The sequence below is a fragment of the Papio anubis genome, chromosome 7 (genome assembly GCF_008728515.1).
Source record: "Papio anubis isolate 15944 chromosome 7, Panubis1.0, whole genome shotgun sequence".
In the NCBI taxonomy this organism is placed as follows: domain Eukaryota; kingdom Metazoa; phylum Chordata; class Mammalia; order Primates; family Cercopithecidae; genus Papio; species Papio anubis.
In genome coordinates this window covers 94517318-94542411 of record NC_044982.1, presented here as the reverse complement: position 1 = coordinate 94542411, position 25094 = coordinate 94517318, and the positions used below count along the sequence as shown (strand labels likewise).

The window sequence follows — 25094 nt, the reverse complement described above, 5'->3', positions numbered from 1 at the left end:
GCCAGAGCTGGGGAGGACTGAAAGCTCTAACCTTCTAATCACATGGTTGGTTCCCCTAGCCACCAGCTCCCCCATCATTAAAGGCTTTCCAAAAGTCACCTCATTAACAGAAATCCAGGTGTGGTTGAAAGGGGCTTGTTATGAATAGCAAAAGATGCTCCTCTCACCTTTCTAGCTCGAGCTATTTTAGCAAGTGAGGACAAAACCAAATATTATAGCAAAGATGTTCATATCTCTCTTATCACTTAGGAAACTCCAGGAATTTTAGGAGCTTTATGCCAGGAACCAGGGACAAAGAACAAACATACATTTCTTATTATATTACAACATCACATTAGGCAAAAATCTAAATATTTATAAATCAGGCCTGGATGAAAGGAAGATTTCTTCCTGTTTGGCCAAGCCTGTTTAAATGAACCACCAGTAGAAGAGGATGTCCTCTACCCTTTAGGAATAACTGTGACCATGTGTCTTTGGCCCATCTAATAAAGGAGAGTATCCAACAAGAAGATGAATGGAAACATGGTATTCAGTGACTGCCAAGCAACAAAATCAGGTCATAGTCAAGACCAGTGGTTGTCAAGGTCTAGTCTACCACTGATACGTACCTCAAGAGCTACCTAAAGGTCTGGAGAGACAGCCCTTTGGTCTGTGCTTTAAACCTTTCTGGGCAAGGATGACTGAAGAAGGAGTTGGAATGGCAACATCCACAGGGATAAGCCTGGGAGCTGTTGCATTCATCTCAGCATGGCCCAACCCATACCAGTTGAGCCCACCTGTCCCACGTTGAGGGCACTGGCACTAGGGTTTTCCTCAGTCCCCCCAGGGAAAATTTATCCTTAACATGTTTTTATTATAGTATTTTAATAGCACTTTTTAATAGACAAGTATAACTATGGTGGTTTTGCTTTCCCAATTTTATATTTCTATGAAATCTTCTAGAGGAATAAATCTAAAATGATATTTTGACTTCTGTTTATGTCTCTCCTGCTTAACACAACCCTTCTGTTGTTAGGAAAGACGGGCAAATTTTTCCATCCTTGTCCATCTCTTTTCATTCTTCCTTCTGTAAGGGATTGGTAAACTAAAGGGATCTTCAACTTTCAGACTTTTTGAGTGCACATCCACATATGTATTACAGCACTTGGTTTCTTCTCTGTGTAGATCAGCTTCTACCACTGAGATGTGCTTGTCGTAGACCAGGACATACAGTCACTGGGTGACTCCCCATCATAGTGAGCTGGAAGAAAGGTCTTATCCACTGAGCCCTTCTGGCTTCTGTTGTGTGTTAGACATGACAGACCATGCTTCTGGGAACTGTAACACACTCAGTGAGAGATGAACTGTTTACAAATTATAAACACACAGCCATTTTGTTCAAAACCAGAAGAGGAGAGAAACTCCTTTCTACCCAAACCATCCATCTTGAAGGTGACACTCTTTAATTGCCAGTGCTCCTTCCCACCAAATACCATCACGGACGACGGTGGAAGATAAAAGCGTGCCGGGGCCTGTTGGCACAACTTCCTCGGGAGATGAATGCTTTGCCATGTTCTGCCTGTCTCTCATGCACAGACCAGGACACTGTCTGGGGTCTGTCATTCTTTTATTGTCTGGAACAGGGATTATTGTAAAATGACATCACTGTAACCCCTTGTTCCTTAGCATTGTGAAAAGTTCGTGGTAGTAACTTGTATTAGAAACCAGATTAGACTTCACAGTTTTGCCTTTTCTTTTGTGGACTTTCAGTGGTAACATAGAACTTTCAGGTAACTAGGTTTTTGCCTTTTAGGAGATGAAATGTACAAGCTAAACTTTGAAGAGAGGAAATCCCTCCTTTCTAATATCTGATGACTCATGTAAGAAAATTGCTTGTTACAAGTCTAGTTTTCTAGGGACTCCAGAACAAACAGATAATAGCTAAGTTCAGCCAACAGCAATCAGTTGACATTTCCTATTTGTATTAGATTCCATATGTGGAATCCTTCCATGTGGACCTTATTTGTACGGATGGATTACAATGAAAATTGCATTAATTTTCTACACAGTAAAGGTCAGTAATTGAAGCATGAACCAAGAAACTATTGTGTAAAATGCTGTATCCCATACTTAGGAAAGGTCATGCAAGACAATAATATCTTGTTTTCATTATAGAAGGTATAAATACTTGCATTAGAGTTTCTTTCTTTTTCCAGCCCAACAATCACTTACATAGAATATTTCAGCATTTTCTATTAACATCAGGAAGAAGGAATCATAAGGGCATGTAATAAAAGAAAAAAAGCCCTGCTTAATGCTATCAAAAAGAAACAGTGCTCTAAGGCTTGCATTGTGGGTTGGTTTGTTCATAACTAGGTTGTCAGAAATAGAACTTGAATGATCTGTCCTTTTAGGATCATCAATGAAGTCACAGTTGCCTGACAGTGTTTATGAAAAACAATATGACCCTTTTATATCAGTTGTAGATGAAAAACAGATATGGACATTTTCCTTTAAGAAAATAAGAAACATCCATTTTTGTTGATTGATTGAGGAGCATATTATAATGGAAGGATGCAAATGGATATTGTATCTATATTCTATTTTCACAAATTAGTTTGTCATTAAAATTTAAGTACAGTTTAAACTATCAATTTCAGTGTTTAAAATGATTTTCCGTCCTCTAAATTGATTAACCAGTCCCTTCCTCATTGCCCAGACAGGGCCTTCTTAGTGAGAGAAGCACATGGCATGTATCTAGAAGGAGTTCTCACTGTGAATTAACCTGTAGAGTCCTTTGGATGATGTGGTTAAGTCCACCATGCCTCATTCCCTGTGTTTCCTTGTGCTAGAGAGAGAGAGAGGAGATGATCTATAATATCCTGACCAGACAAAACTCTTGTTCGTGGAGGTCTTCTTACAATCTAACAACAAGAGTAGTTTTGTCTATAACTCATTTGTGCTTTTTTTTTTTTTTTTCTTTGAGACAGAGTCTCGCTCTGTCGCCCAGGCAGGAGTGCAGTGGTGCCATTTCGGCTCAATGCAACCTCTGCCTCCCACGTTCAAGTGATTCTAGCGCCTCAGCCTCTGGAGTAGCTGGGACTACAGGCATTTGCCACCACACTGGGCTAAGTTTTGCATTAGAGATAGGGTTTTACCACGTTGGCCAGGCTGGTCTGAAACTCCTGGCCTCGTGTGATCCGCCTACCACGGCCTCCCAAAGTTCTGGGATTACAGGCATAAGCCACCATGCCAGGCCTGTTTGTGCTTTCTTCAGAATGTCTAAAACATAGTAAATTGGTTAGATTAGTAATTTTTAAAACTATGACATGAGCAGTGATACTTACAATGATAAAGTGTTGTATTTTTAAGAAAATAAAAAGCCAGAGAGTATCTTTGAATGGTTAACAATAGTTGCACGTGCACACACTCACCTTCAGGGATATACAATTTATATACAGGGCATATTGTAAAAGACCTGGTTATGGATGATTTTCAGGGGAATAAAGTGTATGGGCATTCTAATTTAAGTCCTTTTAATTTGATTTAATATGGTTTTTAGTGATGAAGTGACTTAATTGCTAACATTTTTATCATACTATCTTTCAAACCTTTTATAGTGAAGTGGATTCCAGCCAATTCTTAATTATCAGTTTATGCATGTTTTGGATGAGAGGGGGTTGCCTTCCCAATTTCCTGTAGTCCTTTGGCAAATCTACTTGCTCAGATACTCTTTTTAAAAATCAAACTCTCATTCTTAAAAATGTTTTGACTTCATAACCTTTAGAAGTCATCCAGAAATATTATCAATCTGGCCTTTTTGAACATTATTCAGAGCATCCTTCTTATTATCAAGCTCACTAATATTCCTAGCACAAGTAGATCTTTCTGATTTCTAAGGATTGTAGTATGTTATTCTCAAATATTATGAAATGTGATATGCTAGACTCAGTTGGATGAATTACCTATCCTTCTCTTAGCGAATGTGCAATTGTCTGACCAAATATCGTCAGAGGCTGATTTTTTCATAGTTTATATGGATTGAGTATCCCTATTATAAATACTTGAAATCCAAAATGCTGCCAAATTTGAAACTTTTTAAACTCTAATTATCAAAGGAAATGATCACTGGAACATTTTGGATTTCTGATTTTTAAATTAGGGATGATCTACCAGCATGATGCATATATTCCCAAATCCCAAAACAATCCAAAATCCAGAACGCTTCCGGTTCCAAGCATTTTGGATAAAGGATACTAAACCTGTATTGCATCTAGATATTTATTTCCCATTACTTAGAATTGTCACATCATGAGGAGGTAGAAGACATTGGACATTGCATCCTGATTATCCACAAGTGATCGGTTTTCTGAAAATAGTAGCTATGTCTTTTGTATTTAAAAATAAATCCAATTGAGACCATCCTGGTCAACATGGTGAAACCGCATCTCTACTAAAAATACAAAAATTGTCTGGGCATGGTGGCACACACTTATAGTCCCAGCTACTCAGGAGGCTGAGGCAGGAGAATTGCTTGAACCAGGAGGCGGAGGTTGCAGTGAGCCGAGATCGCGCCACTGCACTCCAGCCTGGTGACAGTGAGACTCCATCTCAAAATAAATAAATCCCTCATCCGTTTTACTGTGACTCACCCAATTATCCAATGAGTTTATGAGATAATTGATAGAAAGGGGGGAATACCACTTTTTTCTTCAAGGGAAAAATAATCACTGGAATAAAGTATTAAATAAAACAAGAATAATAAAACAAGGCCATTTCAAGTAAGAATTATTTAAGCAATTAGATTTATAAAAATATTAATATTTTAGAGTGTTTACAATTTGCAGACTGCTTTTATATGCAGTAGCTCATTCAGTACTCAAAACAAAATATTAAGTTTCATAGTATATTCCCTTGTCTACAAATGAACAAACCAAGGCTAAGAGAATTTCAGTAGCATATCAGATTTCTCAGCCAGGATAGTGGCAACACTCAAACCCATCTCTTCTGGTCTAAATCTTATTTTTGACCATGCTCCATTGTTGTGAAGGAAACCTGTCATTAATTTATTGGTTCATTTTTCTGCATTATTTTGCCAACATTTATTGATGTCTTTGTACCAGAGTCTCTATGAATACAAAAATTACAACCATAACCAAGGTGTTCATAGTAAATAACCCCAATGCCCTAAGATTACTGCCTTCATCAAGGTTTGTAATGTTGTTGTAAATGCTATGTTGGGAAAGAGAGGAGAAATGCTAGGTGAGGCAGGACTGCTAAAAAGAGGTGATGTTTCAGCCGAATCTTAAAGTAATAATAATTACTTAACTTGTTCCATTGCCGAATCACGTAAATATATTATCTTATACCCACTCCTTTACTATACCTGGGAGAAAACTAAAGGATTCACACAGCTAAACCAGCAACTGCTGCTCTTGGTATATTTATCTACAGTAGTTACAGTTATAGAAAACCATTAGCCCTGTTTGCCTTGTGGTGGCATGGCGTTCTGTCACTTAGTGCAGAGTGACTTTTAATGAAATCAATCTTTCAAGGGTCTAGGTTCCAAATATTTTTTTTCCCTAATCTGTTGCCAATTTTTCAGTTGTATTTTATGAGTATCTTCCTATTGAGCTGATTGTTTATTCCTTTAACTTTTTCAACCCTATTATTTGATTCTAGATGAGATCCATGTTGCAGGCCACACACACACACAAAAGTGTTGGTAAATACCAGTACAATGCGTAAGTGCTTTATGTAATGAACAGATAGAGCAATATAAAACCACTTAGAAATGATATTGATTCAAAATCCAAATACTATTTTATATTCATTTCCCAAAGCAAAAGAACTACTTGAGAAAGAAGTACACTCCAGAAAGAGTACAGATCTCCCCACTCCATTTTAATAGCATGAGCTGTGGAGTTGACTCTGTGTGTGTGTGTGTACGTGCGCACGTGAGTCCGCGTCCGCATCCGCGTCCCTGCATGCCCACAAAAATGCTTCATGGGAAGAAATTCTTAATGACTGTTCCTGGTGCATTGCTGGGATTCCCAAAGAATAATTTTTAATTTCATGTATCAGAAATATTGCTGCTTGTTCTTTGTTATGACAGATGCTAAGCTTTTTTTCATGCTAAATGTCACTCAATCTATTTCTAATGTTTATAATTTTCTAAGTTTTCAAATTATAGCCTTTTAATATTCAGTGGGATGAAACAGACCAAACATATTCTTGTTTAAAGTCTAAAGGTATATTTTTGCATCTTTAGTCTAGATGATTGAAATTACTGGGGGGATTTTGAGATAAAAATTTTTGCATTAATCTCTTCTGAGAATTCTGTTCATCCTGTGACAACTACTATTCAGTTTTTAAGCATGTCAAAAGGATTTTTTCTGACATGGTCAATTTTCAGGACTCTGTCTCTAGTTTTGCTTGGGGAATTAATAGAGAAATGAGAAGTTTTCTAAATCAGAACATGTAGGAGAGATTTAAAGTAAGACCCTGATTATGTAATTAATTCTTAGTTGTAAATTCATTTTGATGGTGTTAATTCTCTGCCAGAGGCTCGAAGCTAGTTTATTGCACCTACAGTGCTATACTCATTGGAGACACAACGTCAATAAGGCCTTAAGGAAGGAAAGATTTGCCCTCTGATTTTTAAAATGTTTTTTCTGTTTTTAAAAAGAACAATTGTGTTACAGCACAGACACATTATTTGTTCTCAGTTCAACTGCTTACAGAAGTTAGCAAAAATACTCAATCATTTTAATGTTTTATAAATGAATAATGAAAAATGGTGGGCTTGTATTCGTCTTCATATGATGCATATTTTTAAGTTACCAAGTTAGTTTGTTATTTTTCTCACAATGAATGCCACTCTTTATTGTGTGTTAAAAAAAAAAAACAACAACAAGGAAACCTTATGAAATTTGAAAAAATCCATGCTTTCGTCTCTTCATTATTTGGTGATGCAGACTTGCTCACAAAGTAGACCCCTAAAGCATGTGCATTTTACTTATGCTTCCACATTTTTTCACATTTGTAATGAGAAGTGATACTCCTCTTTTTCAAATATAGGAATCTAAAACTATGTATTTAGCCATAATAATCTTGTTCATTTATTTAATCACACCAGTGGCCTTCACTATTTTTATTACACATTTCCCTCTGTAAATTGGAAGCCTTATATGTTAAGGGAAAACAGAAGCACATGTGACAGCAGTTCTGTCTTTCTGAATGAATCACTGTTACTCTTCCTAGGCAGTTTGGTAGCAACAGCAGATGTAATGTTGTGTTTGCTAAACTGTGTTATCACCACATTCCCTGGTTCAATCTGAAACGTGTAAATAAAGCCAGCATGATGCAGATGGAACTGCAGATGATCTTTCATACAACTCAGGGCAACATGAGTAGACTTGTCCTGGAAGATCATTTTCTTTGAAACTTAAATTAATCCCAGTATTCTTTAAACTAGACAAAAGGTTGTTCCTCCTTTTGTAGCTTTGCCTTCTTGAAGGCAAGTAACTTGTGTTTATGAAGCACCTGGAATATACTAGGTACTTTACATATGTGACAATATTTAGTTTTCTCCACACTCCAATCAGAGTAATGACAATGATCTACATTTTCCAGATATTGAACTTGAAATTCAGAAAGGGTAAAGAATTTGCCATGATCACCAAGCTAGTAGATGACATGACAGGACCAGAGTTGAACCCCGTTCTCTGACTCCATGGTCTGCTGTATATAACATCATTTAACTTCCCTGGACTTCAGTTTCCTATACATGGAAATACTAATACTAAAGGCTATGTAATACATCCTGTGGTATGTCCATTGGTATATTGCTAGATATAAAGAGAAAAGACCCATAAAATCAGTAGTATCTTATTTTAAAAGAGATAAATTTTGCAGTACAGAGAGTGAAAAGAACATTTGCTATTAGGATGATTAAAATGATAGAGGTATAATGCAAATTGAGAGAACAAAGACAGTAGTCAGCATAGACCGGCATCCTTAGGAAGAGGATTCACAAAAGCCATTAAGCTTGAGTTGGGCCTTTCAGTCATTCTGCTATATTTATAAGGCCTAGAATCTTCTCTCAAACTGCAAGCATTTGCTTATTTCTTGGGTTGATGTAAATAATTATTTAATACCACTATAAACCTGATAAACTATTTTTGTCTTGCATCCATTTATTTCTCCATCAAACAAGCACTGTAGCAGCACTGAGGATGGACCCACCACAATTGTTGGTGCTAAGAACACAGGATCAGATAAAACAGCCTGGTCTTATCTGTTGATCCCCCAGTTCCAGCAGGGTATAGCCAAAAAGAGGGTAATGGAAGATATTAATGAAGCATCCAAGCTACAAAAATATAATCTTCTTGTAGCATAGAAGCTACCATATCTTGATAAACACACATTGTCCAAAGGCCATTTTTAAAGCCTTTCAGAGAGCAAAAACTACATTTACTGCTAACCATAAAGATACCTGAACTCAGATGGAAATTTTCCCTCTCTCACATGAGTAGCAAATGCCTAGTTCAGGCATTTTAAGGAAGGGGTGGAAACACATGAAAAAACGTGTTTTTTTGTTGTTTTTCTTTCTCCCTGTCTAGAAGATACTCTGGAAATAATTGGTTCTTTTCTTTACTAAATAATTTAAGGGAAAGTAATTCAGGTTCACCACAGATCCCTGTTTTCCCAAAAAGTTTTCATTTACTAATTATCCTCATTTTTAAACTATTGTATTTAATATATCCACTATAACAAGGTGGGATGTGTTGCTTAGGCTTTCAATTTAAGCTTTCAGCTGTTTCTGTGGTCATTACTAGTAGCCCATGAGATGCATGCACTGTGACCAGAGTTCTCAAAGACTAACACCAGGTTAACTGTAACAACCAGGAATGACCCATCTCTATTTTCCTGACTCTCTTCAGGGGCTGAGTGACTAACATCCAGCTTTAAAGGAAAGCTTTTGCATGGTCCATAATAAAACAAAGTGCTCTTACATGAGCTAATCCCTTCTTGCTTCTGGCAGTGGTAGAAAGCATGTGATATCTACGGGCCCATTAAGCTGTGGCCACTGCCACAGGGCCTGTAAGATTCAGGAAGCTTTGAAATTGCCTATTCAGAATGGTTAGTAAGGGAAATAAGAAATAGGGTAGGTGTATGTTAAATATTTGCATAATTTAAGCCTTCCTACTAAGAGAATAAAAAGTAGGCTGAACACTCTTAGAATATAGAGTAAATGTGCACTTTTTTATTTTTTCAATATGTAAATAAAAACACAGATTACATATTTAATGAGTAATCATGTAGAGATAGTACATTTCTCAAACAGTTGTAGATAAATGTTTACATTTCTTCTCTACCCTGGGGCCTTGACTTGATCATGTCACTGACATGTATAAACCTAAGTCACAAACCTGCCGAAGAAGCCTCAACAGCTACTTCAGGAGGAAGTATCTAAGAAAATCGTTTCTGAAAACATTATTTTAATGCATACAACTAAAAATGTGCGTTGATATCGCTCTCTGTGGAGCATGACTTTTCATTTAGATCAAATGACTATTTCTTCTGCATTAATTTATATCATTTTCCATTTCAAGATTTCATTGTACGTATATGAAAAATGACCAGGTAGCTGTTAATCTTCCTGCTAAAGGATGCAAGCAGAGTATCAGAGAACTTTGTGAAATTATTTTCATTTTTTAACCTAATATATGAAAACAAAATAAACCTTTGCAAGTTAACTCTACAAATACTGTAATTTCTAATATCAGAAATGCCACTATAAATTTAAACATTATCGAGAATTATTTAACTTTACAATGATAATATGGATGCAAATTTTGATGGAGCAAATATTGCAACTAATAAGATATTCCTCCAAAATGAAGAAATATGAGGCAGAAATGTACTTGGTGTTGGCTGTGATGCACTAATTATTCATTAATTGCATCAAGACAAGTGATAATTTTCCACCACTTGCAAAGTTCTAGTGTCCACACTTATAATTTTTTTTATATACACAGTTGGGATATCAACAAGGTTGTGTGATAAAGATACATCACATATAAAAATAAACATCAGCATGGCAGTATGTAGTTTTACTTTACCCATTATAATTTTAGGAAGGTTTGAACCTTTGAAGATACCTCAGTTAACTTAAACATTCTCCAAAATTGGACTCTTTTGTGGAAAAAATAACCTCCTCTAAATTATGGTCATAATCAGTTGGAAAGTTTTATTCAAAATTTTTTATGACTGAAGTACTAACTTCTATTTTTGGAAGCTTTTTCTGAATGGAAGTGAATTTTTTTTTTTAAGTGGCCAAAAATCACTTCATTTTTCTATGAAAGCAACATATAAAAGGTCAAATACTATGCATGATTCAATTTTTAAATTCTGAAGTTATACTTTAGGTTATTTTTATTATTATTTTATTAGGTGGAGTCTCACTCTGTGGCCCAGGCTGGAGTACAGTGCCGCGATCTTGCCTCACCGCAACCTCTGCCTCCCAGGTTCAGGCGATTCTCCTGCCTTAGCCTCCCTAGTAACTGGGATTACAGGCGTGTGCCACCACAACAGGCTAATGTTTTATATTTTTAGTAAAGACGGAGTTTTACCATGTTGGCCAGGCTGGTCTCGAACTCCCAACCTCAAGTGATCTGCCCGCCACGGCCTCCCAAAGTGCTGGGATTGCAGCTCCTGGCCTAGATTGTTTTATGGGAAGAATTCTTGTGATTTTTAATACAATAAATATACGTTCTGACCATTAATGGAAAGACATTTAGAAGGCATTTATTTTTCAGCATACATTTTGTTAAATGTTCTAACATATTGTCTTGAAAAAATGTTTGACAGGAAAAGTTCCTGTGAATGAATACAAAAATACAGTGACTTTGAAAATATTTGGGATGAAGTATATACAGATTTCAATATTTTAAAAATAGATCAAGAATATTGTCCATGTACCACATTTTTGTTGTGAGTTTTCAAGGTACTTAAGTGCTCGTAGAAAGTGTTATTTTATTTTTTTTAGACAGAGTCTTGCTCTGTCGCCAGGCTGGAGTGCAGTGTTGCCATCTCGGCTCACTGCAACCTCTGACTCCCTGGTTCAAGCAATAATCCTGCCTCAGCTTTAACTGCAAGCACGCGCCACCACACCCAGCTAATTTTTGTATTTTTAGTAGAGACGGGGCTTCACCATGTTGGCCAGAATGGTCTCCATCTCCTGACCTCGTCATCCGCCCACCTTGGCCTCCCAAAGTGCTGGGATTACAGGCGTGAGCCACTGTGGCCAGCCTCAGAAAGTATTATTCATTAAAATTATGGTCTACAGTGGAGTCAATTAAGGTGTCAATTTAATGACACCTCTGAAGGTGACTGATAATAATTTCATGAAATATTAGAAATAAAAAGATGCCACTAAAAAGTACGTTATTTTGAAAAGTAATCCTGACATGGGTAGACAGTTGTAGCTAGTAAGTGACTAAAATATATGAATGTATATCACAAATAATCCTTCTTCTTGTGTCATTTTAAAATATCCAGATGATCAACAAATTTAATGCACAAAAGTCTATTTATTTGAAAATAATGTATTTGTGAAATAAAAATGGAATAGTTTTGTAGGTCCACTAATATAATAAAACCAAGTTATCAGTTCATCCATATTTCAAAAATTAATTCTGTTTACTTCTACTCTTAAAAAACAAGTCCAGATGATAAGTTATTCTGGTACTCAAGATATAGTAAGACTCTTTAGCCTAGTCTTTGGATATTTAATACTCCAAACATCAAATTCATTATAAAGTAACAGGACTCGTGAGCATCGTTATTTTGGCATACTAACTCATGCTTTCTTCACAACCAGAACCTCACTATTCGGGTGTTTCATAGGGGGAAAAAAAATTGAAATAGGAAGTTTTGATTAAATTGAGTGACGTGGAAACTTGAGTCATTTTCCAAGAAATTGTTTTGACCTAAACTGGATGCTGCCAAAAAGAGGAAGCCACTTTTGGCCTTTGGGTCAAACTCCCTCGTTCTTTCAAATGTTCCTTTATAAACATGAATACTTATGTGGCAGACAGAGCTGGGTTTTCACCATTGTGCCCATTAATAGATGTCAGTGGACTCATGAATTAGTACGCTCTGGCAGCATATCTAATTTTTGACACAAACTGCTTGAGGAATTAGAGTAAGGGAAAAAAATTCAAATTAGGATAAAAAAGTAAAAGTATCTTGAAAGTTTGATGTTGCAAAAGGAAGCAATGAACCTGGTTTTCCTTCTGCACAGAATGAATGGATAAAGGAGTAGTCTTGTTGGTAAGAATTTATTCAAACCATTGCAGTACCCTTTACTGGAGAGGGGGCGGCAGTGAGGCATTCTAGCCTGTGTTCTTCCTTTGTTTCAGCCAAGTAGTTTCATAAAGGCAGATGCAAGAAGGGAGATTTGTGCTTTTCAAGATTTGTGCCATATTGGTGCTTTTACCTGCAATCCCTATTGGCAGTGGGTTCTCTTTCACTCCATCCATGGCTCCAATTTGATGGAACAAAGGATACAAGATGAAAATGATTTTATTTTTTCCTTTTGCAGCACAGATGGTATTATAGGAATGTCCTCTTAAATTTAGAAGTGTTTGCTTCATAGTTTAGTACAATTGTCACCCAACTAAAATTCTATGTGGGAAAAAAGTTTTGTAAGAGCTGTTTGAGGTTTTAGGTTTCATACAATAGGTGTAGTGGCTACAATGACCCAGAGAGACAGGAGTTGAGAGCTCATTGACTACATCCCAATTACAGCAAAGTCCACAGGGGAGCTAGAACATAGCATCAGAATATTAAAAATAGTGTAAAAATACTACTCTTTAGGGAATCTTCTGACATTTGAGTGATTTCTAAGTAACCTGCATTACTGTTAGTTACCTGGCATGGTAAAACACATGTAAGGTTTTCTATAAACAAAGTAAGGATAATATTGTTAGAAAGCTGAATTCCATTTCACATGAAGCATTGGAGATTAAGGAAGATGAGTGTATATGTGCTTCCAATGTCATGAGGAGATCACAATTGCTGATCATCCCAGAAGGGAATAATCTGGGTAGGCTGCCACCCCAGCAGTACACTGTAGGGTTACTTTGTAGCATGTCCATAGCGGCTTGCTTTGTTTCTGAAGTGGTTGCCAAAGGGTGGATGAAATGTTATCAGGCTGGCAATATATTTAAAACATGCTTAAAAATGCAGCAGAGTTTGACTAAGATGTTCCAGTACTAGGAATCATACTACCTCTGTCTCCAACATGCCAGGAACATCTCTGATAGGAGAGGAATATAGGGTGATCTTGCAGAAAACCTGTGGAGACAGAGAGGACGTCAGAGTTAGCCAGACTGACGGGATTGCGGAGTTCTGTGAGGGATGCAGCAGCCTCCACAGGGAAGTGAAGTGCTTGGTTCTGTGAGGCTTTCCTTCATCACCTCATGACAATGAGGTAGCAACTGAGGCTTGCACATTAGGAGTGGTAGCATCTGAGTGAGTGAACAGATTTTTCTGGGGGCGGGGGAGTCCATATTTAAGTTGTAAAACAATGATTTATCTCTTGTAGTCACTCTATTGGTAAAAAGCTTGTTATTATAACATGGTATAATACTTTCTGTATCGGCATGTTAAAAAATGAAGTCACAGTTAAGTCTTGCTTTTATGTTTTACAGGAATCGGAGAAAAAGGGGTTGATCGAAAGAATCTATATGGTACAGGATATTGTTTCAACTGTTCAAAACATCTTGGAGGAAATAGCTTCTTTTGGAGAAAGGATTAAAAAGTAAGTTCTAAATTTGTGTTGTGATGTTTGAAGTAGACCTGCTATCCACAATGACAGCGGGGTTATGGCAGTGGGGTGGGAGAAAGGGGGGTCAGAAAATACAAACACGAACTAAAGCAACACTCTTGGGTTAGCCTGTCTGACTTCGGTTGACTTCTTAACTTCACAGTTGGGTGGTACCTCGTAACTGGGGTGACCATAAGGCCTAGTTTATTCCAGTCACCCCAGCATAAATATTAACAGTGTCCCTTTTCACTCAAAAATATATCAGTTTGGGTGATAACTTATAGATATTTAAAATGTTACCCTATTCAGAAATAAAAAGAGAAGCAAATGTGCTAAAAAGGAGCCTTTTCTATCTGAACCACTGAACTTAGTAAATGCCTTGAGTAACTTTTCTCTCCAATTCTCCAAAGAAAGATACATATCTAGTACCATCATAGATGGATAAATGTGAAGTTACTTCACCCACATATATGGATGTCTTAGGACAGGATACTACTCTCTGGCCTTTTTTAGAGAAAGTTGGCAATATTTTCAGCTTTGTGGGACATATGGTCTCTGTCCTGACTACTCAACTCTGTTGTTAAAGTGTAAAAGGAGTAACAGTTAATAGGTAAATGAATGGGTATGATATGCATTCCAATAAAACTTTATTTATAAAAACAGGTAGCATGCTGGATTTGATTCACAGTCTACCCACAGCTTGCCACCCCCATCTTAGGATGTGATAGCTAAACTGTCTAATGGAACTCCAGTTAAGATTAGACTGTAGATTCATATGTTTTGTTTGTTTTGTTTTATACATTATCAACTCTGCATTACTTAGTTTTCATTTGGCACCAATAAATGGAAGGTTTTTTTTTCCTTTGAATTATTAACTTACTTCCCCCTTTAATCTAGAATGGTGTCAACCATGTTCTTTCTAAGGGTTAATTCTTACTTTGTTGGTCGTGTCTACGTGGATCATTCTAGTTTCTTTAAGTAAAGAATGAATTGTTTTGGAATTGCATGGGTAAACAGATTAAGAGTGGTGCTAAAAAACAAGTGAAAGTCTTATACAGTAAAATGCAAGGAATCCATAAATGATATTAACATCAGGAAATATAAGTAGTTAATATGTAGCTTTATGTAAATACTAATGTTCTTAGTTGCATAGTCAATGAAATTGCCCTTGAATGCCCATTATTATAAGCATAGTTAACATGTATGTTTAAAAAATAAGTTATAAACTACTTTTAAACAAAGTTGATGAATTTTTATTGAATTTACAGTTATACCCATTATTAATATCTTAAGAAAAAACAACAGAAGTTTTGCTCACAGATATGATGCCTATATGCTTTATTCTTGTAGGTTTCATATCAATTGGCAAAAGATTCTTGCATTTACCCACAAAATGTTTACTATAAACATATTTGGAAGTAAACATGAATAGTAAAATGAGGAGAGTATCATAATTCTTTATTCATTTCCTCACTCAACTATCAGTTTTTGAGTTTCAGACACTGACATGGTCTAAGAATGAGAAATACATCCATAATTACAATAGTGATAGCAACACCAACTGTTATCACATGCCAGCCAGGCACTCTTCTAAGCCCTTTAAACAGACTAGCTCCTTTGAGGAGCTACTTAAAGGAGTAAGATTACATCATTCAAACAACTCTATAAAGTAAGGATTGTTAGTATCCTCATTTTACAGATGAGGAAACTGAATCACAGAGTGATTAAATTTGTAGTCCAAGATCACACAACTAGTAGCTATGTAGCTTGGATTGGAACCTGTCCTCCTCATTACTACACTATAATGTCATTATCCTCAAGGAATCTCTATTTCAATGAGGGAGAAACAGAGTAATAGCCAATTAGAATTCAGTAGCATTAGTAGTAGGGAGCGGTAAGAGAGAATTCTGGGAGAGATCTGATCAGCCCAGGAAGAGATGTAGGAGAAAGACAGACCACGGGCAGTTCTGAAGCAGAAGAAACTTATCAGCATCTCTGAGAATAGGAAGAGATAGCTGGGCAAATAATTGATGATGAGGGATTCAGGAGTAGACAGCCCTTGTGCCAATGCTCAAAGCTCAAGACTGTGTGGGAGATACAGGGAAATGTAAGGGATTTAGTGTGTCCATGCCTTGGAGGTGCAGTTGGCAGTGCCTAGAGATGAGGCATGTCATGCAGGCCTTGAGGATATGGAAAAAGTCAATGGAAGAAAGTTCAGTGAGGGACGTATTGGCAGCAAGGAGGATAAGAGGACACAGAGTGGGGTCAAGACCCGGGAAGGAAGATCATGTTGTTTGGTAAAACTGTCTCCATTCTCTAGCATCTCTAAAAGACAAATGTGGCTGTTGTGCAGTTGATAATGTAAAAGGAAATGTGTCTGAGGAGAGAAGAGGGCAGAGTGATTTAAACAGGCTCCCAACCCTCCAGTGCTTTGAGGGGCAGCTGTGCCCAGCACAGCTGTGGTGGCCATGTCTGAGATGTGTCTTCAGCCCATGAACAGAGTACTGTTCTGCCCAGCTGCAACACAGGAAGGCTTCTAAGGCTCAAATCCTATTAATTCTTGGCCATTCATTATTACAGTGACCTTAAAGTCCCTGCTGGGCATTCAAGTGGGATGTCATGTGTAACCCTGTTGGAATTCCATTGTAACTCAGTGCTTAAGAACCAGGAAAACTTTTATTCAACTCTTGGCAACTGGCAAAAATATAGAAATACATAAAACTCTCAAAGCAAGGCTTCCCTGATACTGGTGAGGGAGGACCCCAATGGTGTTGCATTTATGTGGAATGAACTGTATTCCTTTTTTCCTACTCTTCTCTAGTCACCTTCCCTAATATTACACAAATTTTAAATGAATATATGTATGAAGCCAAAATATTTTACTCAACATGTAGCATTTGGCTGGGCACGGTGGCTCACATCTGTAATCCCAGCACTTTGGAAGGCTGAGGTGGGCAGATCACCTGAGGTCAGGAGTTAGAGACCAGCCTGGTCAACATGGTGAAACCCCATCTCTACTAAAAATACAAAAATTAGACGGGCATGGTGGCACATGCCTGTAATCCCAGCAACTCGGGAGGCTGAGGCAGGAGAATCACTTGAACCTGGGAGGCGGAGGTTGCAGTGAGCCGAGATGGCACCACCACACTACCGCCTGGGCAACAGAGTGGGACTCTGTCTCAAAAAACAAACAAAAAAACAAAAACCATGCAACATTTATGCTAGACAATAGGCAGAGCAGTGCAGGAGAGTGAAGTGTGTCATATGTTCTATCATTATGGAGTGAGGGCTCTAACCCTTGCGTCCTTGAGTGGCTAAGGAAATCTCCACAGAGGAGATACTGAGATTAAGGTAGACCTAAAATAGGCAAGTTATTCCTACAAATGTTCCAGGGTAAAACTTAGAAGCCACCTTCATAAGAAGTACAACTGCCCTGGCTAGGAATGATGTGAAAAATACTAAGCAGAAGATGGGCAAGCAGGTTAAGTGGTTGCAATCCTGAGGTTAAGTGGGGTTGGAATCCAGATTTGATTCCAGTTAAGTGGTTGGAATCCAGATTAAATAGGGCTGGAATCCTGATGGGGCCATGGGGAATGAGAGATGGATGCATTTTGTGTTTAATTCAAGAGTGACATATCAAAAGGGACAAAGAGTGAAGACAGAAAGATCAAGGAGGGGGCCAGGTGTGAGGAAAGCAATCACAGGCTAGTGTAGAACCATGCATATGCAAAGGAAAGCCTTTAGTAGAAGACAGGACAAAGTAAGAACCTACAGCAGAATATGACCAGTAGTTTTCATTTCCCTGGGAAGAAGAGTCAGAGGACCTCATTTGTCCAAGCCCTGGAAACAAGGAAATAATCTCATTGGCACAAGGTCAGTGCAGTGGGGCAGCCAGTTGCGGGAGGACCCAGAGAATATACCTGCACCCACATTCTGGGATGTGGTCACAATCACAATAAGACACTTTGTAAAACAACATTTTCAACAAAATCAACATGCCTGTAATCCCAGCAACTCGGGAGACTGAGGATTTAGAAAACGATGTTCTTCCATATCAGTGAGCCCATATGGTTGAATGAATGAAGAGGATTCCTTGAGTTTTTTCATTAATTGAGAAGTTAGTCATTTGTTTCATAAGGGACCAAGTCAGGGATTACCTCTGAGGATTTAGGGAGCTCTCAAGTCAGGAAAACTGGAGAAATCTATGAAAATGTTGTTTTACAAAGTGTCTTATCTTGAGATGGGAAAGCTTTGATTTACCAAGCTTCTTCAACTTCGGATTTTCTATGGAAGATGTTCTATGATACATGGGGAAAGAGTCTAGTAAGGTTTTAAGTGTTAGGGGTATTGCTACTGAGTGTCTTTGAATTAAATCCTCAACATTATGCACAGGACTATTCAGCTAGATTACATGAGTAACATGGGCTTATTTACATTTTTTTAAAGTGCCTACTACAGAAGCAGTGAAGACGGGATCGTAAGCCAATTTTCTGAGTTCAAATCCCAGTTTCGTCACTGGAAGTGAATGATCTTAGGCAACTTATTTAACTTTTAGGACTCAGGGTCCTCATCTGTAGGATGGGAATAACAATAATGAGTTTTGCTTCATAAAATTTAAATGAATTAGTACATATAAAGAGTTTAGACCAGTGGATGACAGGTAGTAATCACATAAAAAATATTAACTATTGTGAGTATTATTTTTTGGCCACTGACTTGACTTTCTTCCTCTGTGTCTTAAATAAATCCAGTGAATGTCCCCTGCCCTCCTTCTAAACCATTTTAACACAGAAGTTGTACTTCTGAGGTGCCAAATTTTTGAGAAATCTAAACTTGTGGGTTGCTGAGGGGAAAATGCATTAGTCAACTGACCTGGCTCTTAGAAGGCAAATCTGACAGGCTATGTGGGAGAGTGAGTGTGTCACCCAACCCCATTTCTAGAAAGCACATGACACACAATACACTTGTACACACACAACTGTTGGGATCTTTATTAGGACTGCATTAATTGGGAAAGAATTGATATCCCGATACATGTTTAAGTTTTCTAATATATGAGCTTGTTATATCCCAGTGTAATATCTCTTTAGATTGTCTTTAATTTATCTCATTATTATTTTAGAGTTTTCTGTATAGAAGTCTGACATTTTTTTGTGAAATATATTCCTGAGTACTTGATAGTGTGGTGTTAGTTTAAATGGCATCTTTTTTCACATTTCATTTTCTACCTGTTACTCACATATAGACATGAAATTAATTTTTCTGCTTTGTTTCTAATAGCCATGGTAAACTTAGTTATCTTATTTTTATGTGAAGATTATTATTCTGGATTTTTTTCTTAGATAAATGTATCATGTAAGAATAATTTTTTCTTCATTTTTCCATCCCTTACACATTTCATTTTCTTGACTTGCTGTACTGGCTATTAGCTGTCATACAATGTGGATTAGAATTGGTATTTTGAGGCATTCTTTCCTCTTGGGATCTCAGAAAGAAAGCTTTCAACATTTCACCCTCAAGAATAATGTTTGTTGTATGTTATTGTAAATATGCTTTATCAGATAAAAGAAGTTCGCTTTTTATTCCTAGTTTGCTGTGAGTTTTTATTTTGAACATGAGTTGAGCTTTCCCTAACATTTTTGCCTGCGTTCATTGAAATGATGTTATTTTTCTGCTTTATTTTGCTTTATGTGGTGAATTATTTTGATTGGTTTTCAAATGGTAAACCGATCTTACATTCTTGGAATAAACCCAGCATTGCTGTTCTATAGTCCCTTTATATCTGGCTGGATTTTATTTACTTGTTTTTGCTTGGGATTTTCAAAGTTATGATCATCAGTGAGATTGACTTATTTTCTGTTCTTGAAATTTTCTTGTGGCTAGGTTATTCTAAACTCATAATACAAGGTCAGGTAGGTTCTCTGTCTTTTTTTCTGGAAGAGTTTATGGGAGTATGATATTACTTCCTTTAAGATTTATAGAATTAGCTGCTGAAGCATCCAGGCCTGAAGTTTTCCTTTGGAGATGATTTTGGATGAAATATTCTGGAGATATATATATAGTCAGCCATTCTATTATTTCTCATCTCTGTTTCTGTAAATTGTAATTTTCAAAGAGTTTGTCCCTTTCATATAAATTTTCTACTTGTTGATTTAAAGTTGTTTATAACATCCTCTTATTTAATGTCAGTAAGATCTGTTGCATTGTCTACTCTTCTATGCTTGATATTGTTTTTTATCTTCTTTCTTCTTGATGGGGATTTATCAATTATATTAGTCTTTAGAAATAAGCATCATTTGCCTTTGCTAATCTTCTCTATTTCCTGCTTGTTTTTTCATTAATTACTACTCTTATATTTTTCCAACTCTTTAAGATGGATAATTAGATCACTTATTTTCAATCTTTCTTCTTTCTTAACATAAACATTTAAGGCTCTACAATTTCCTGTAAACACAACTCTAGCTCCATGCCAAACATTCTGGCATGTAATATTCTCATTATCATTCAAATTCAGTTAAAGCTATTTTCTGATTTCTCTTTTGATTTCTTCCTTGGCTAAGATATGTATTACTAAATTCCCAAGTATATGGAGATTTTCTAGTCATCTTTTCATTTCTGGTTTCTAGCTTAATTGCTTTATGGTTAGAAAATATTGATCCAGCAACGGACTACTTTTGTCAATTTTCCATGTGAGCTTGAAAAGTAGATCATTGGATGCATTGTTCTCTCTATATATTCATTAGATTAAATTTGCTCATCATATTCAAGCCATATTCAATCAGTATTTGTACTGATTTTTGTTTTTGTTTGGCTTGTTCTATCAATTACTTAGATGTGTTTAAACTTTTCACTATTGTTGTACATTTGTCTAATCCCCCCTTGAATTTTGTCATTTTTTGCTTTCTATATTTTGAAGCTACGTTATTTGGTTTGTAGATGTTAAAATTATTATATTATCTTGGTTGATTGGAGCATTAATATGAAGCAACCTAGTTCTTGCTAATACAGTTTTTTCCTAAATACCTTGTTGACCAATATTGGTATGGCTATACAGTAGTCCCCTATTATCCATGGGGGATATGTTCTCAGACCCCCAGTGGGTGTCTGAAATCACAGATAGTACTGATCTCTGTATATACTATGCTTTTTCTTATACGTGCATGACCTATGATAAAGTTTACTTTATAAATTAGGCACAGTAATAGATTAACAATAATAATGAAATAGAACAATTATGGTAAGATAATGTAATAAAAGTTATGTGAATATGGTGTTCCCCTCTCTTTTAAGATATCTTACTGTATGTAATATTTTGGAACTCCAACTAACTGAAACCACAGAAAACCAAACTGCAGATAAGGGGTGACTACTGTCTCACCTTTCTTGTCTCCTTTTCTGTACTTTTCTTTTTTTTTTTTAAAACAGAGTCTCGCTCTGTCGCCCAGGCTGGAGTGCAGTGGCCGGATCTCAGCTCACTGCAAGCTCCGCCTCCCGGGTTCACGCCATTGTCCTGCCTCAGCCTCCCGAGTAGCTGGGACTACAGGCGCCGCCACCCCGCCCGGCTAATTTTTTGTATTTTTAGTAGAGACGGGGTTTCACCGTGTTCGCCAGGATGGTCTCGATCTCCTGACCTTGTGATCCGCCCGTCTCGGCCTCCCAAAGTGCTGGGATTACAGGCTTGAGCCACCGCACCCAGCCTTTTCTGTACTTTTCTTTCAACCTGTCTTTTTGTTTCAAATGTTTCTCTTGTATCTCACTATCACTATCATCTCATTGTAGCATGTAATCTCTGCAAAATTAATGACATTTGCAATTGCATTTAGATTTAAATCTGTAATTTATTAATAGTAGTGTTTACTCGTTTGTTCTGTGTCTTTTTATTTCTTCTATATCTTTCCTCCACTTGCTAGGAATTAAAACACTCTTGTTATTCTCTTAGTTGTCATCTTAGAGTTAACAGCTTTATTTGCCACAGTCCAATATTGTCACTTTTAATGTCTTCCCAGTCAGTGCAGGAACCTTCTTAATCTATGTTCCACATCTCTTTGATATCTGCCATCTTTTTCTTCTTTGTGATGCATTCTAAATACTTTCTTTGGAAAATCGTGAACTGTATTAGTTCTCTGCAGTTTAAAATCCTGTCCAATTCATTCATTGGGTTTTTAACTTCAATTATTGTAGTTTTCATTTTTCAAAATTCTATTTGCTTTATCAATTTTTCTTCTTTTTCATTTTCTTTTGGATTATATCTTCAAGTGTCTCTTACATGATTTTTAACATATTAAACATGATTTAATATATTGGATTAGATTTCAAAATCTGAAATGTTTCAGATTTTGTTGGCTCTTACTCATGGTGTCATGTGTCCTTTTGTGGTTTGGATTTTTAAGTATACACTTATATTCCTTGGACTTTCATGTGGAGAGTACTCAAACATCATAGTTGATAATGTATTTCCTTGGAGAGGAGTACTGTTTAAGTCACCTTGGGATACTGCCAATCCCAGGACCTACCAATCTAGGTCCTTCCTTAAATTCTTTTGCTTGAGGCTTTTCAAACAACACTGGTAGCATCAACTCAGATGATAAATCTCTCCACTTAGCACCAAGGTCATGATTTATGTCCACTCTTGTATGGTACAATATGTCCCTCCTTCCTTATTCTTACCCTGAATATGTAAGCTTTATGCGATGGTCTCATATTAAAATCTCCCCATGGGGAGTTCCTAGGCTTCCTTTTCTGCCCCCAACCTCCCATCGTACCATGCAGACAACAGAAAGAAGCTCAAAATCCCAATATTTGGCAGAAAATATTAGAGTGAAAATTGACATTGCAGCTTAGTTCCCTCCAAGAGTTCTTCCAATTTATTTTATTTTTATACTCTATTTCTATTTTCATGTCAACCTAGTAATGGCTTTTTTTTTTCTGTTGATTGATTAGTATTTTACTTTCTCTTCAAAGTGGAATAGTATTGCTAGAAAAGGAATGATAAAGTATATTCGTTTTTAAAAAGTAATTTTATTCATGTTTGTAGCTATTATTTTCACAACTCTACCTGATATCAAAAACTTTCTTTCTGTATTTGTGTGTTTTGTGCAATAACAATGAGAAAAATGAGGGTAGCTAACACTTATTAAATAATGACTATGTGCCATATATTTTTATAAATAATTTATATGTATAAAATTATGGAATTCCCTCAGCAGCTCTATAAAGTAGATGCAGTTATTATTCCCATTTTACAGATGGGAAAACAAAAGTACAGAGAGGTGGAGTAAATTACTTAAGGCCACACAGCTAACAAAAAGTTGCACAGGAATTGTTTTTACATTATAGGCTACAAAGTTAATAAGTAATCTTCCGGGGTAAAAAAAGAGTGGGTTTTGTTGCCAGCTAGCTATGGATTTATGTCCAGGATCTGTCATCCACTGTATCTCCACTTTAAAAAAGTTGGAAAGGGGACAAATTTCTTTTTCCTTATTTATTTTAGTTATTTGTTGTACCTGATACAGTTGTTACTTACTTTTATTATAAATATATCAATGATAAAAATAATCAAATACAACCAATGAAATATAAAGTCTTTTCTTATTTTATAGATGTACGTTATTTCTACAATTTAGTTTTTTACTGTATGTAGCTTTGAGCCCACAGGGTAGGGATAGTGTGAATGTTTTTAGTGTATTCTCATCTTTTTTTTAAGCTGCATAGTATTGCAGAGTATAAATCTCATTACTTTTTCTTCATTTCGAGATTTTTCAATATTTATTTTGCTGAGTTTATTTAAATACTACCAACCAGCCTGGAGAAGACATTTATGTACTGCCCCTGTGCCCTCGGGCAAGGAAAGCTGCAAGTTAAATTTCTTGCCATGCTGAACTGGATCCGTTGTGGAGTTCAGATAGCATTTCAACACATATTGTAAAATTGCCCTCCAAAAAGTTCTGATACAAGTTCTACTCTGGAGTAGAGAAGTCGGGAATGGACCTATACAAATGTAGAAATTCAGAATAACAAAGATCGCATAATAAAGAAGGGGGAAACATAGTGATTGATCAGTTGGTGGAGTCACATCACTGGATCAGGGGAGGGCTTTGGTAAGCCTGGCCAAATCTAGACATTGACAAGGAAAAACTGATAGATTTGTTCATGTGAAAATTTATAATTTTTATATTAATTATAAACAAAATAAAGCAGCAAACTGAAAAAATGTTATATATAACAAACATGACAAATGTCTGAGTTTTCTACTATCCAAACTGATATTGGAAATCACTGAGGAAAAAGTTAAGCAAAACAGCTCAGGAGAAAACTAGCAAATAGCAAATAGTAACTTTTTTTTTTTTTTTTTTGAGTTTTTACAATGTGCCAGACACTGAGCTAACTATTCTGCAAGTTCTTTGTAATTCTAGCACAATCTATGATATAGGTATTATTATTCCAGTTTTACAGACGAAATTATGGTTCAGACTGATTCAATTTCTGGGAGTTACTTAACTTGAGCTAAAGCTTGAACTTGAACCCAAGTTAGTTTTTGCTCATAAATCAATTTTCTGAAGCACTTTCCTAAATAATAGCCCCAGACCAAAAAACAAAAAGATTAGAAATCATAGACAAACAAGTTAAAATGACCAATAGGCATACTAAATGGTATTCAAATTTGTTTATAACTTAAAGAATTAAAAAATTAAAGACATATATATATATAATATTTTACATCATAATAGGCAAAGATTAAAAACAATAACATTCAGTCTTTTGTTTGTTTTTGAGAGGGAGTCTTGCTTTGTTGCCCAGGCTGGAGTGCAATGATGCAATCTCGGTTCACTGCAACCTCCGTTTCCCGGGTTCAAGTGATTCTCCTGCCTCAGCCTCTCAAGTAGCTGAGATTACAGGGCACACCACCACGCCCAGCTGATTTTTATATTTGAGTAGAGATGAGATTTCACCATGTTGAACAGGCTGGCCTTGAACTCCTGACCTCAAGTTATCTGCCCACTTCGTCCTCCCATAGTGCTGGGATTACAGACATGAGCCACCATACCCAGCCACAGTCTTAACCAGAGGATGAGATTACTGTAGTTCTCCAATACTGTTGATAGAATTGTGATTATTTGGACAAGTTAGACAATCTCTGTCAGCCTTAATTTGCTTATCTATAAAATGGGGCAGAATTATTGAGAACGTTACACTCTAAATACGTGAACAATGTTAGCACAATGCCTGGCACATAGAAAATGCTTAATAACTTTGTGCTATTCCCTCTAAAATCCACCTC

The 25094-nt window shown here is 36.5% G+C and overlaps 1 protein-coding gene across 3 annotated transcripts in view; it reads left to right on the top strand.

Moving 5' to 3' along the window:
* Positions 1 to 25094, top strand: part of MCTP2 (multiple C2 and transmembrane domain containing 2) — a 264097-nt gene that overhangs the window by 222067 nt on the left and 16936 nt on the right. For all 3 annotated transcript variants that reach the window (XR_002523209.2, XM_009210961.4, XM_031668311.1), the window contains one exon: positions 13701 to 13810. Coding sequence is in view for 2 of the 3 variants with exons in the window: in XM_009210961.4 (XP_009209225.2) it covers positions 13701 to 13810 (110 nt within the window). In the remaining variant the exon portion in view is untranslated. The remainder of the gene's footprint in view (positions 1 to 13700; positions 13811 to 25094) is intronic.